The sequence below is a fragment of the Octopus sinensis genome, linkage group LG6, assembly GCF_006345805.1.
Source record: "Octopus sinensis linkage group LG6, ASM634580v1, whole genome shotgun sequence".
Lineage (NCBI taxonomy): Eukaryota > Metazoa > Mollusca > Cephalopoda > Octopoda > Octopodidae > Octopus > Octopus sinensis.
The window spans coordinates 40726846-40739578 of NC_043002.1; the positions used below are offsets into that span (position 1 = coordinate 40726846).

The following is a 12733-nucleotide window of genomic DNA, read 5'->3' on the forward strand; positions in this document are numbered from 1 at the left end:
CACACGTACGAGTGTTTGTTTGGTACTACAAACAGATAAACAGAACTCAAAACACGGGTATTTTAATCAGCAAGAAGCCACTTTGAAACTTCTGTCGATTTTACATATATATATATACAACGAAGAAGAACTAAGTATATATAAAGATTTCTTCGATAGACAGTAACCTGTATTTTTTTCTGTGTATTTTGTAACATGTTGATATAGTAGAATGAACATTTTGAGGTTAGTAGGAATTAAGCTCGAGACAGTCGACAACTGAAACCTAATACTTTACTCAGAACATTAATAATAATGATGATATTTAGATATCTGGTGACTAACATTTTAGCTATGTATATGTTCCTCTCCACCTATTCTTCTGTCTATCCATTTGAATGCATCGTATATTTGTGCGCGTGTCTGTATACGTACACATATATAATACTTTACTGGCAAAGTATACAGTACACACACACAGATAGATAGATAGATAGATAGATAGATGATAGATAGATGACAGATAGACAGACAGACAGATAGAGATAGATAGATAGATAGATAGATAGATAGATAGATAGTTGGAGAGAGAGAGAGACAGACATAGATCAATTTCGAGTAAGTTGGTAGTATCTTAAAATAGAAGGAAAGTGAGAGAAATACCCCTTGTGCATATACACACACACACACAGATATGAATATGTTTGTTATTTGGTTCTTCCTTTTTTTTTTGGGGTTCCAAAAGAAAAAATATAACAAATACCTTGCCCCCCCCCACCCCCCACCGACCATTCCAACAACAACAACAAAATGACATCAAAAACAAAAAAAAGTGATGTTGATGGTGGTGGTGGTGGTGGCGGCGGAAGAGAGAACAAACATGAGAGAAAATATGTAGATAAATTTGTATATATTGATATATATGTATATATATATATATTTTTTTTTACCTGCAAGAAACGGAAAGCTCCACAAGTGTAGCTGGTATCATACTACTACCAGGCAAGAACATGTCAGTAGCCATTTTGTGTACTATAATGAACCAAAACACACATACGTACACGCTAATATACTACAAGCACGCCTACACCCCTTTACGCTGGCATCAACAACGATACGGCGGGCATATACATACGCACGCACTTACACATGCGAAACTATTGGTCGAAGACACGTGTGCGTATGTGTATGTGTATGATGTAAGCGCGCGCGTGTGTGTATGGTGTAATATGTGCCTCAGTGTGTGTGTGTGTGTGTATGGTGTAATATGTGCCTCAGTGTGTGTGTAAGCGCACATATTTGTGATCGTGAGATAGTCAGTCAGTCAGGCAGGCAGGCAGGCGAGGCAGGCGGATAAAAGTAACGTTAAATCCTTATAAACTATATAAAAGTGACGTTAAAACATTATACATCCACTTCTATCGACACACCTAGTTTTCTAAGTCAGGAAGAATTGGAAAACGAGCAACACCTATCGTCGTCGCCGTCGCCTTGATCGTCTGCTTAACCACCACCATCACCATCACCACGAGATAACAAGGCACTCTCTACATGGTTGATCGACCTGCTAGAGATAGCAGCCAAATTTCCCTTGAATCATGCCACCCTTTAAAAGCGTTTCATTCTACGTTGGATTATACAGTGTTACTTATAATGACTGGAAAAAGAAAAGAAAAAGATGGTCATGGCTGGAATGCTTTTGGTTATAGTTAAGTCTGCTCAACTTCGAGCCAACCTAGGGCTCCGTAACATTACAGCCACAGCCTATCTTTTATAATAGGGAGCTTCTCATGAAGCAAATTAAATGAAATCTGATCTGCTGAAAGGAGGGATAGTGGGAGGCGAATTCGCTACCTTCCTTAAGCAACACTGCCACCACCACCATTGAAAACAACAGCGATTTCTTACATAGGCACAAGACCAGGAATTTGAGGAGAAAGTGCAGTCGGTTATATCGACTTCAGTACTAATTCTATCAACTCCGTAAAGATGAAAAGTAAAGTTGACCTCGTCGAGATTTGAACTCAGAATATAAAGGGCGGTAACTAAATGCCGCAAGGTTTTGTCTGACGCTCTAACGGTTCTGCCAAATCATTTCATTTATTTGTTACCGGGACCCATTCATACATAACAATAGGTTTTATTACAAAGGAAATGCAAATATACGTGGAAATGTACAACAAAGTTATCTAAAACCAGGAGATTATAAGAGTCGTTACGCAATATACTACGCGGTGTTAAAAATGTTAAAGTCACACAAAATAATTCAATAATTATATAAAGCACTGGAGTGGCTGTGTGGTAAGTAGGCACTGGAGTGGCTGTGTGGTAAGTAAGCGCAGGAGTGGCTGAGTGGTTAGTAGCTTGCTTCCCAACCACATGGTTCCGGGTTCAGTCCCACTGCGTGGCACCTTGGGCAAGTGTCTTCTACTATAGCCTCGGGCCGACCAAAGACGGAAACTGAAAGAAACCCGTCGTATATATATATATACTCCAGTGCTTTATATATGTGTGTGTCTGTGTTTGTCCCCCCAACATCGATTGACAACCGATGCTGGTGTGTTTACGTCCCCGTAACTTAGCGGTTCGGCAAAAGAGACCGAAAGAATAAGTACTAGGCTTACAAAGAATAACGGCAGTGCTCCAGCATGGCCGCAGTCAAATGACTGAAACAAGTAAAAGAGTAAAGAGAGCACTGATATAGTTTTTAAAAAAACCAATAAAACAGAGCGACCTTCCCATTCATCAGTGAGAAGTCGCTACCTTTATTACATCAGACAGTTCACAACTCTATTCATCTTCTGTTCTAATACACATTATAATACTTGAAATGATTCGTCCTCAATATGCTCACATACAAGTTTGGATTTCAGAATGGCCAAGGAGTCCACATCTTCCTCATGTCTATTGTACAGTTGTTAAGATAGAGTGCTGATATAATTCTCCCTGGCCAGTCATCCCTTTCAATGTTCCTTCTAGTCTCATCTCTTCACAAACCAGCACTTTCTCACTTCTGTTCTTGTTCAGTAGATTATTCAGCAAGTCCATCGGGCCCTTGCTAAATTCTCTCACATCATGGCTTTGGAAAAGGAGGTGGATTTCTTAACCTTGGTTTCTTCTGCAGAGATATGAACCTTCCTTCATTTGTTCTATTCCTTCTGTTTGGCCAGCTTTACTTTTGGGGATTTCCTCCTTTTGTTTCCAATGTTTCTCAAATTTTCCCTTTCATTCTGCAACACAATGGGATGCAATTACTGGTAGTAGGCAGAGGCATCTTAAAAGTATTATAAGCCCTGAGCAAAGCAATGCACTGGTGGGGGTGTCTATAGTATTTATTGACAGTAAGCTACAGCATAAATAGATTAGCATTATACTTTCTTGACCTGTAGGAGACCCCAGGCAACTGCTTTGTGTGTCCATACTTAAAACCAGTACTGATTATGAAATGTGGAGCTAGGCTTGTTGGCCCTTAGCTTCCTGATCACTGTTTTGAAAGTTGGCTTTTTGTATGTCTACTACTGGATTTGGAGACAGAGGAATCTTTTTCACTGTTTCCAGAGCCATGATCTGAGAACAGCAGCTTCTGTAGTCTGTTGGTACTGTCTCTGCTGTTCCCTGGTCAATCTTTCAGACTCCTCAAAGCAGAAAGCCATCCAGGGGTTTTACTTCCACATGCATAGTTGTCTTCCCTGTTTTTTTATTAGCTTCATGACTTTTCTTTCTGTACCCAGTTTAGGACAAGGTTCTATGGTCTTTGGAAGTCATATACTGTTCTTGATTACCCTTGCATGTACAACCTATTCATAATGCTTCACAAAAGTGACAATAAGTTAAGAATCAACATCATCAGTATCCTTTACTGTGACCTTTGTGCCAAGCCACTGGGCAGGTTTTGTAACACCAGGTGGAAACTTGTTTTTGGATTCATTCCCAGTTTTGATTACAATGCTTATGGTTTTGTGTGAATTTTTTTCTCCCAGCTGATGGAGAAGATACTCTTTCAAAAATCTGCAAGAGCTGCCAACCACTGCTCCTTTGTAGTTATAAGAAGAGCATCTGTGACTTTTGAAATACAGAGATGAATTATTTTCTTTCTTTTCTCACTGTTTGATAAGAGAGTGCAATATGGATGCACCTTCCTTTGTCACTTAGTTTTGCCTGGCAGACTTTTCCACATGCTGAGCCCATTTCTTTCAACCTATTTCTGTGTGAAATTGGCCACCCTACTTGTCATCCCAGTTCTTCATTTGGAGATCTAAACTAAACAACCATAAGCAATTTAACCTATCTATCCAGCACCCAATGATGGTGTTAGATAGCATGGACCTGTCTCTCCAGTAGCTAATTATAGGGCCAGTGACTTATCTTGATAGATTTTTTATTCCTGAATGATGGTTTTTCATTCTCTTGTGTCTTAGAGCACGTGTCTTAGTTCTGATATAGCAGCCTTTATGCTTTGCCTTGAAGAATTGGTGAAGGGTCAGTCTTGCCATGAGTACATGAGTTGTGATATCTTTCCTAAGCACCTCTTCTAAGTTTCTAACTAGGCTTCTTTCTAACCTAGTTTTCCCTGTTACCATTTCCTTACTATATCTTATTAATTTTACTCTAATCACTCTTTACAAGGCATACCACCTTTTGTTGTAGATGATTTTCTCTGTCAACACCCACCCAACAAATTCTCTAATCCAGACTTGTTTTAGTCATTAGACAGTGGCCATGCTGGAGCACTGCCTTGAGTAATTTTTAGTCAAATGATCTGACCCCCAGTATTTAATTTTTTTAAAGCCTGGTACATATTCTATTGGTTTCTTTTGCCAAACTGCTAAGTTACAGGAAGTCAATGCACCAACACTCGTTGTCAAGTGGTGGTGGTGGTGGGGACAAACACAGACACAAAGACACACACACAGACACACACACGCACACACATACATACACACACACATACACACATGACAGGCTTCTTTCAGCTTCCAGCTACCAAATCCACTCACAAGGCTTTGGTCAGCTTGAGGCTATAGTAGAAGACACTTGCCCAAAGTACCATGTAGTGGAACTGAACCCAGAACCATGGCACACTGGGAATGACACATTCAGCTTCTAGTAACTGGATTCCTTCCAATGGAGCCGGACTAGTTTGACTGTACGGATCACAAATTTATGTTCTGTATGCAGATGATTTTGAATTGTGCACAGCCTATGATATCCCTATATATTTGTCTGCAGAGTACTAGATCTAGATATAAACTGGATGATCTGATGCTGTTAGTCCATGTCCATATCAGCAGATTTGTAAAAATTCACTCAGGGCATGTCAAACATCTGAGTGTATTTTCTATCTGCTATCCCCACACAGTCCATGCATACATCGAAGATAATGTTCCATTCTCACACTAGCATGAAATATCAGGATGTTCCAAAGAAACACTCCAGAGACCTAACAAAATCTGGCTGGTTGTCCAGCTGCTGTTGTGCCTTAGACAGCTACAAGTGTGAAAGTATGGAAATCTCTGCTGGGCATGTCCAGTACCATTATTTGCCCTATAGGCCTATGAAGACATAAGATCCAGACTGTCCATTTGAAAGGGTGTAATTCCAATGAACTTAAATAAATTTTCTCCTAGGGTTTTGGCCTGGACAATTTCATTCGTTTTTTTTTTTTTTTTAGTTACAACAGCTGTTAGGCCAGCAGACTGGATATGACACTTCCAGACTTTCAGTAGTAAAGAACCTACACCATGCTCTTCCTCTCAGCCTTTTCTGATGATTGTCAGTGTTACCTCAGCTTCTGGTATGAAACTAACTGGTGAAATGGCTGATATGGGAATTTAATATTATATTATTATTATTATTATTATTATTATTATTATTATTATTATTATTATTATTATTAAGGTGGTGAGCTGGCAGAATTGTTAGCACACCAGACAAAATGCTTAGCGCCATTTTGTCCGTCTTTTCATTTTGAGTTCAAATTCCATCAACATTGAGTTTGCCTTTCATCCTTTTGGGGTTGATGAAATAAGTACCAGTTACACACTGGAGTTGATGTAGTCAACTATCTGTCTCCCCCAAATTTCAGGCCTTGTACCTATAGTAGTAAGGATTATTATTATTATTATTATTATTATTATTATTATTATTATTATTATTATTATTATTATCATCATCATCATCATTATCATTATCATTAAGGCAGTGAGCTGGCAGAATCGTTAGCATGCCAGGCAAAATGTTTAGCAGCATTTTGTCTGTCTTCATGTTCTGAGTTCAAATTCCACCGAGGTCGACTTTGCTTTTCATCGTTTCGGGGTTGATGAATAAATATCAGTGAAACACTGAGATTGATGTAATCGACTTAACCCCTCCCCACAAATTTCAGGCCTTGTGCCTTTAGTAGAAATGCTTATCATTATGAATATTATATAATACAATACACAGATAAATAAATGGAATTAAATAACTATATACATTAACAAAATAAATTAAATTAAATTAAATACAAAAAAAAGAAAGAATAGAAAAAATAAGTAGGTATAAACACATGAACAAAATAAATAAAAACAACTTAAATGAACACGTATAAACAGGGGATACTGATAATACAGGCACATTCCCCCTCAACACACACACACACACACACACAGGGGTATACGCATGTGCAAATAAAGACACATACAATAGCAATACAAAATACAAAATGGCTGATCATTAGTAAGGAAAGACACACAAAAGAGAAAGAAGAAAGCAAGGACCACTGATGAGGTCACAGAAGTGTGATGAAAGAACTCTAGCTGAACTACGATTAATATAAGATAAAGCTGAAGCAAGTGAACACCAAAAATATAGTGTGTGTGTGTTTTTATTGGCTAAACTGGCAACACGACCATCCCCAAATACAACAATATCTGTTTCAACACACGAATTCACATCAAGAATCTTGCACAACGCATATATAAATTATTATTATTATTATTATTATTATTATTATTATTATTATTATTATTATTATTCTATGTTTGACTTTTGCTTTATGTTTGTACAAGTTGGCTCCAAGTCTCACCCAGAGACCTCAAGAGACAACATGTTGGAAGTTCACATTGTTGTTAAGCCTAGTGTGCCATATATTTGGGGGGGGGGTTGATTTTTGGTTTTGTATTATTATTATTATTATTATTATTATTATTATTATTATATTATTATTATTATTATTATTATTACTAAAGGCATTGAGCTGGCAGAACCATTACTGGACAAAACTCTCACTGGCATTTCATCTCTCTTTATGTTCCGAGCTTAAATTCTGCCAATGTCAACTTTGCGTTTCATCTTTTCAGGGTCAATAAAATAAGTACCAGTCTAGCGCTGGAGTAGATGTAATCAACTTCCTGCTTCCATCAAAAACTGCTGGCCCTGTGCTAAAATTTGAAACCATTAATAATGATAATGATGATGATGATGATAATAATAATAATAATAATAATAATAATAATAATAATAATGATAATAAATGCCCTGATGCAGTACCAGGCAGTGGCTCTCATGGCTTCTGATCTTAACTGATTAGAAGTGTTATCATGTGCATTGTTTTGTCTTGGTATAAAAGATGGGCTACAGCAAATATTCTGCTCAATACCACAGATTTGCTTGTCAGTTGTTTGACCGTAACCAGTTGAGCATGTCCCTTAGTGGCTGACGATATGTGCATCTCTGATCACGAGCAGAAGTAGTGGAGGAGCATCGTAGCTGTGTGTTGAAAGGAATTCTTAGAGGTTTGGGTAATTCACCTTTGGAAAGATGGGTGTTTCATTCAACATCTTTAAACAATCCTTATTTAGGGACCTTTTGAGCGGGATAGGCTACTTGACCAGAAGAAAATTCTAACTGAGCACCACCTGCAAGATCATGCGCTGTTTATCTTGATATGAGATCACCATGTCGCGCATATATGGCTGTGATGCATGTGCCTGGTGCACCCTTATCAGACGGGTAGTCATGATGGGTATACTGGGCTTCGTATATTTTACCCCAGTGCCACTTTGATGGCATGCACTGCTCTCTCACTCAATAATGATAATAATAATATCTATGAAGTTAGGTTGAAAAGTTCATAGGCTGACTATGAGGGACTGATGCTACAGCTGTGAAATTTTGCATGCATATATACATTAATTTCAACTCTTCTTATTAATAACTGCATCATTTTGTTCAAGGTAAACTGACATCTGACTTACTTCAAAAGTAATCGACTTATTCCAAAACTTTAGGTCTTGTGTCTATTGTAGAAAAATTACACCAGGTAACATGATTTCTGTCCTTGGATAACAGCTGTTATTTTGTATTTGCACATCCCTAGAAAGTATGAAAAATGGTTAATATTTCCTTCAAACTTTGCTTTTGTTACATTCTTTCAAACCCCAAAGATTCCCTCTCAGTACATGATGCTCCACCACTACTCCTGCTCATCATCAGAGATGCACATATTGTCAGCTACAAAGAACACACTCAAGTGGTTATGGTGATGTAACTGACAAGCAAATCTATGGTACTGAACAGGATATTTGGTATAACAAAAGATCTAGAAAATTCTGTTTCAGCAACTCAGAGCTGGATCTGTCTGAAGTGTAATGGAAAATTGGTTAGTTTCAAAACATTGGTGTCCAGATTACGAAACCAAAGTTTGAAGGGAATAGCTGTTATTTCCTTTGATTTCTAGATAGAAGCAAATAGGAAATAATACTTACTGACCAAAGCCAAAAAAAACAAAAAAAAACATCAAACATTAAAATTGTGTTACAGTGTTATTAAATGATACAAATGTAATAAAAAAAAACCAAAAAAACCCTGCAAACTGCTTCATTTGCAAACTGAAATAAGATATTTATCTGAAAATAATATAAAGCTTATAAAAGTTAGTGGGACTTTTTGATCAATTGTGGAGATCCTTCTTGATTTGAATCCATTATGAGGAAATGAACTGCAGCTGAATAAAAATTTCCAATTTTATTTAGTTGTTTACTCTTTTACTTGTTTCAGTCATTTGACTGTGGCCTTGCTGGAGCACTGCCTTTAGTTGAACAAATCGACCCCAGGACTTATTCTTTGTAAGCCTAGTATTTATTCTATTGGTCTCTTTTGCTGAACCACTAAGTTACAGGGACGTAAACACACCAGCATTGGTTGTCAAGCGATGTTGGGGGGACAAACACAGAGACACAAACATACACATACACACATATATATACATATATATGCATATATATGATGGGCTTCTTTCAGTTTCCGTCTACTAAATCCACTCATAAGGCTTTGGTCAGCCCAAGGCTATACTAGAAGACACTGGACTGAACCCAGAACCATGTGGTTTGTAAGCAAGCTACTACCACACAGCCACTCCTGTTGACTTTTATTATAGATTTAACGAAGTGCAGAAATGATTTGAAAGAAAACATATTAGTGAAATTCAATCACTTACATGAGGATTTCAAGTAAAGATCAGCTTATATAAATCTTCTTTTTGCCATCAAAATTTTCAATATTTCTCAGACATTCAATGATCAGAACAAAAAGCAGATAAAAGCATTTGAGATCATGACCTGCTCATTTACATAATCTGCCTTAAATTTTAAAGGACAGTTTTAAAGTTCATTCTCAAGACCTTGAAAATATTCAGGTTTCTCACTGGATCATCTATCCATTCTATATTGAAATATAAATGTTCAGCCTTTGTTTCTATGAGGCCAATAACTCCAAATAAGAATTGATATATATAAAAAGAACTACTTATTCTTGTGCACGAGACAACCTTTCCAATTCTGGTGGCAAAATGGAATGTACCCAGTCCACATATTGCATCAAAATTAATTACTTTTTTCTCTTACTGTGAGTACAAGAGGATATGAGCCATGATGTCTTGTCCAACTTATGCCAGCATGGAAAAAAAGATGGAAAATGCTGGTGATGAAGATAATGATGATAAAACTGACTTCTTCGATACATTGATTGCAATGAATCAGGATCTTGAGGCAAAGGCATTGTTTAGCAATTTCAGGAGCAATGAAAAACATTGCCGCCTACAAGTCATGATTGAGCTGATTTATGATCAAAGTTGTTCCAGCATTGACTACTCCTTCCTTCTTCTACATATAAAGCATTTAGGTATGAAATTCTATCCGAAGAGTTTATGATTTGCATAAGCAAAAATAATACAGTGAATAGGAATCTGATGTTTTGTGGGCTATTTGTCCAAGAATTAAAAATATCTCTGTCTCTCTCTTTTTCACTCTTTCTCTCCTTCCCTCTGAGACAAAGAGGCAGCCTTCAATGCCCGATGCTCTGATCACTGAGCTAAGCTCCTTCACATAAATGCACTAATATATAAACAAATAAACAGACTAAATATCAATGAATTTGATGACCTAAGACTAAAATCACAAGTTTTTGTTTTAATTTCTATGCTATCATTAACAACCATCAAGCTCTTCCCTTTTAATAAGAAATAAACTTACATTAAAAGATATTCTATCTCATACATTTTATTTGAGATAGAATATCTCAATATAAATATATCTCAATATAAATATATATCTCAACATATATATATATATTGGGTTGTCTGGAAAGTTTGTGCTGATTTTTGAAGGAAAGAAAAAGGTCAATAAATACTTGCCATTACATTTTTAATCAACCAAATATGAACCATTTTGTTGCACAATGTGTTTCCATCTTTCCTTTAACTCGAAAATACCCTCTTCCCAGAATTGAGGTGGTTTCATGGCAAATAATTCATCAAGGTATCTTTTTATGTCATCCAAGGAATTGAAGTTTTTACCATTAAGACTATTCTGCAGAGACCTGAATAAGTGGAAATCTGAAGGAGCAATATCTGGTGAATATGGAGGGTGGGGTAACACATCTCAGCCGAGCTGCAGCAATTTTTGTCTGGTTCCCAAAGCATCAAGTGCCGAAAATGAACTTTCTTATCTTCCATTTTAAAGATTTACAGAATTGACACAGGTTATAGGAACATAAACCTTCTTCTACGAAAAGATAGCTTAAACTGTACTCTAAATGGAGGTGTAGTCAAATCCTATTTTATGGACTCAACCATGTTCTAAAATAAGTCGAAAGGTAAGCTACTATAATTCAGCACAAACTTTCCGGACAACCCAACATATATATATATATATATATGAATAAAAAATGGAGTTAACGCAGGTGTAAACAAGTATTTTTACTTTTGACACATGTTTCAAAAACTCCACTGATACTATTCAAAAGAATAAATGGTATAAACACCTTTACAACACCTTTACTTGTGAGATTTTTGCTGCCCTGGTAACTATTTATTTATTTTTCCATGTTAATTGTTAACAAGGTAAAAATACACTCATCTATTTATATATATATATATATGATGAAACAGCTTGCAAAATCAATGCAACATAACATGTTGAACAGTGTCCCATACATACAGGACAATAGCAGGATAGCAGGATGGGTCGAAACCAATGTTGTACAGAATAAAGTTTAATACTAAATCCATCTTCTCGTTACTTAATTAATGTAATTATATATGTATAAAATTAATATAGACAGGCATGCGCAATGTGTTACCAAAGAGGAAAACTATTATTGTTACTAGATATAACTAGGATGTTAGAACAACTATATTGTTAGAAATAAGAGCTAAATAGCTCTAATGCTGTAGGTAAAGTACATAATTGTATACATATGTACTGACAGATATATGAATAGAGGTATAGATATATATATATTTGCTGCATTAGTTAAGTAAATTACCTGATCTTGTTTTCTTGCAATTGAATATAATGTTGAGGTATTATTTAAAAAAATTTTTTTCAATAATATGTGGACTGGTTCATTGTTCTGGCCTTTTGTAATGAACTCTCTTCCTGAACTCTCTCAGAACCTCAACAAAGATCTCTTTGTTGACTGTCTGACCAGAGAGAACCCAATGAATGTAGATGATGCCCTTACTGCTGAAAAAGGGAATCATCATGAGCTTCCCAGGGGACTTACTTTGCCTGGCCCCTTGTGCCAGCAAAAAACAGATACTCAGTTCATACAAATTAATCCATAAGCAATCTGGTGCAGTTCATAAGTTTTTATAGCATTTTTGCCCAGTTTAACACAACTTTATTGCAAAACAAGGGTAAATTGTGCACACATCCCAACTGCATTCTACAGAATACTTAGCTGTGATAAGCAGAGTTCAAAGTGCTGTTACAGCCAGTGGCAGACCGGCCAGGTTGCCAGCTTGCCCGATGGCAAGTGGGCCCCTGTGCCATTAGAATCCATATATGGGGGCCCATGTTAGTATCTAAGGGGCCTATCCCCTCAAGTTTGAGAATTTTTTATTCACTCTGTGAAAAATACATTAATTATTTCAGCCTGGCTGTGTTTGTAGACAATTGAAAAGAATACTTTTAACAAAAAAAAAAAAATTAAATGATAACACTGTAGTTACAGCTGGGTCCCCTTGTAGTTGCGGGTGAGCCCCCTTGTAGTTGCAAGTGGGTCCCCTTGGTCTCCAGGCAACCAATATTTTCAGACCCAGTCCGCCACTGGTTACAGTCATTTCCTTCAATCTGGAATAACTAAAGTTGGCAAGTCTGCTTATATGTATAATAATGATATACTAAAATTGCAATAATCTAAGCCAGTTATACTGCCTCTCTTAAACATGTCTCAAAACTTCTGGAATGCATCTCATAAATCATGACCCTTT

General features: G+C 36.7%; 1 protein-coding gene across 4 annotated transcripts in view; it reads right to left on the reverse strand.

The window, feature by feature from the left end:
• LOC115213094 (copine-8) overlaps window positions 1-1303 on the reverse strand; it is a 266723-nt gene extending 265420 nt beyond the window's left edge. Inside the window, exon 1 of one of the 4 annotated variants that reach the window (XM_029782016.2) lies at window positions 930-1303. In XM_029782016.2, coding sequence (XP_029637876.1) covers window positions 930-1003 — 74 coding nt within the window. In that variant the 5' untranslated portion in view covers window positions 1004-1303. The remainder of the gene's footprint in view (window positions 1-929) is intronic. The other 3 variants (XM_029782015.2, XM_029782017.2, XM_036503850.1) reach the window with 3 other exon arrangements.
• Between the last annotated feature and the right edge of the window lie 11430 nt (window positions 1304-12733).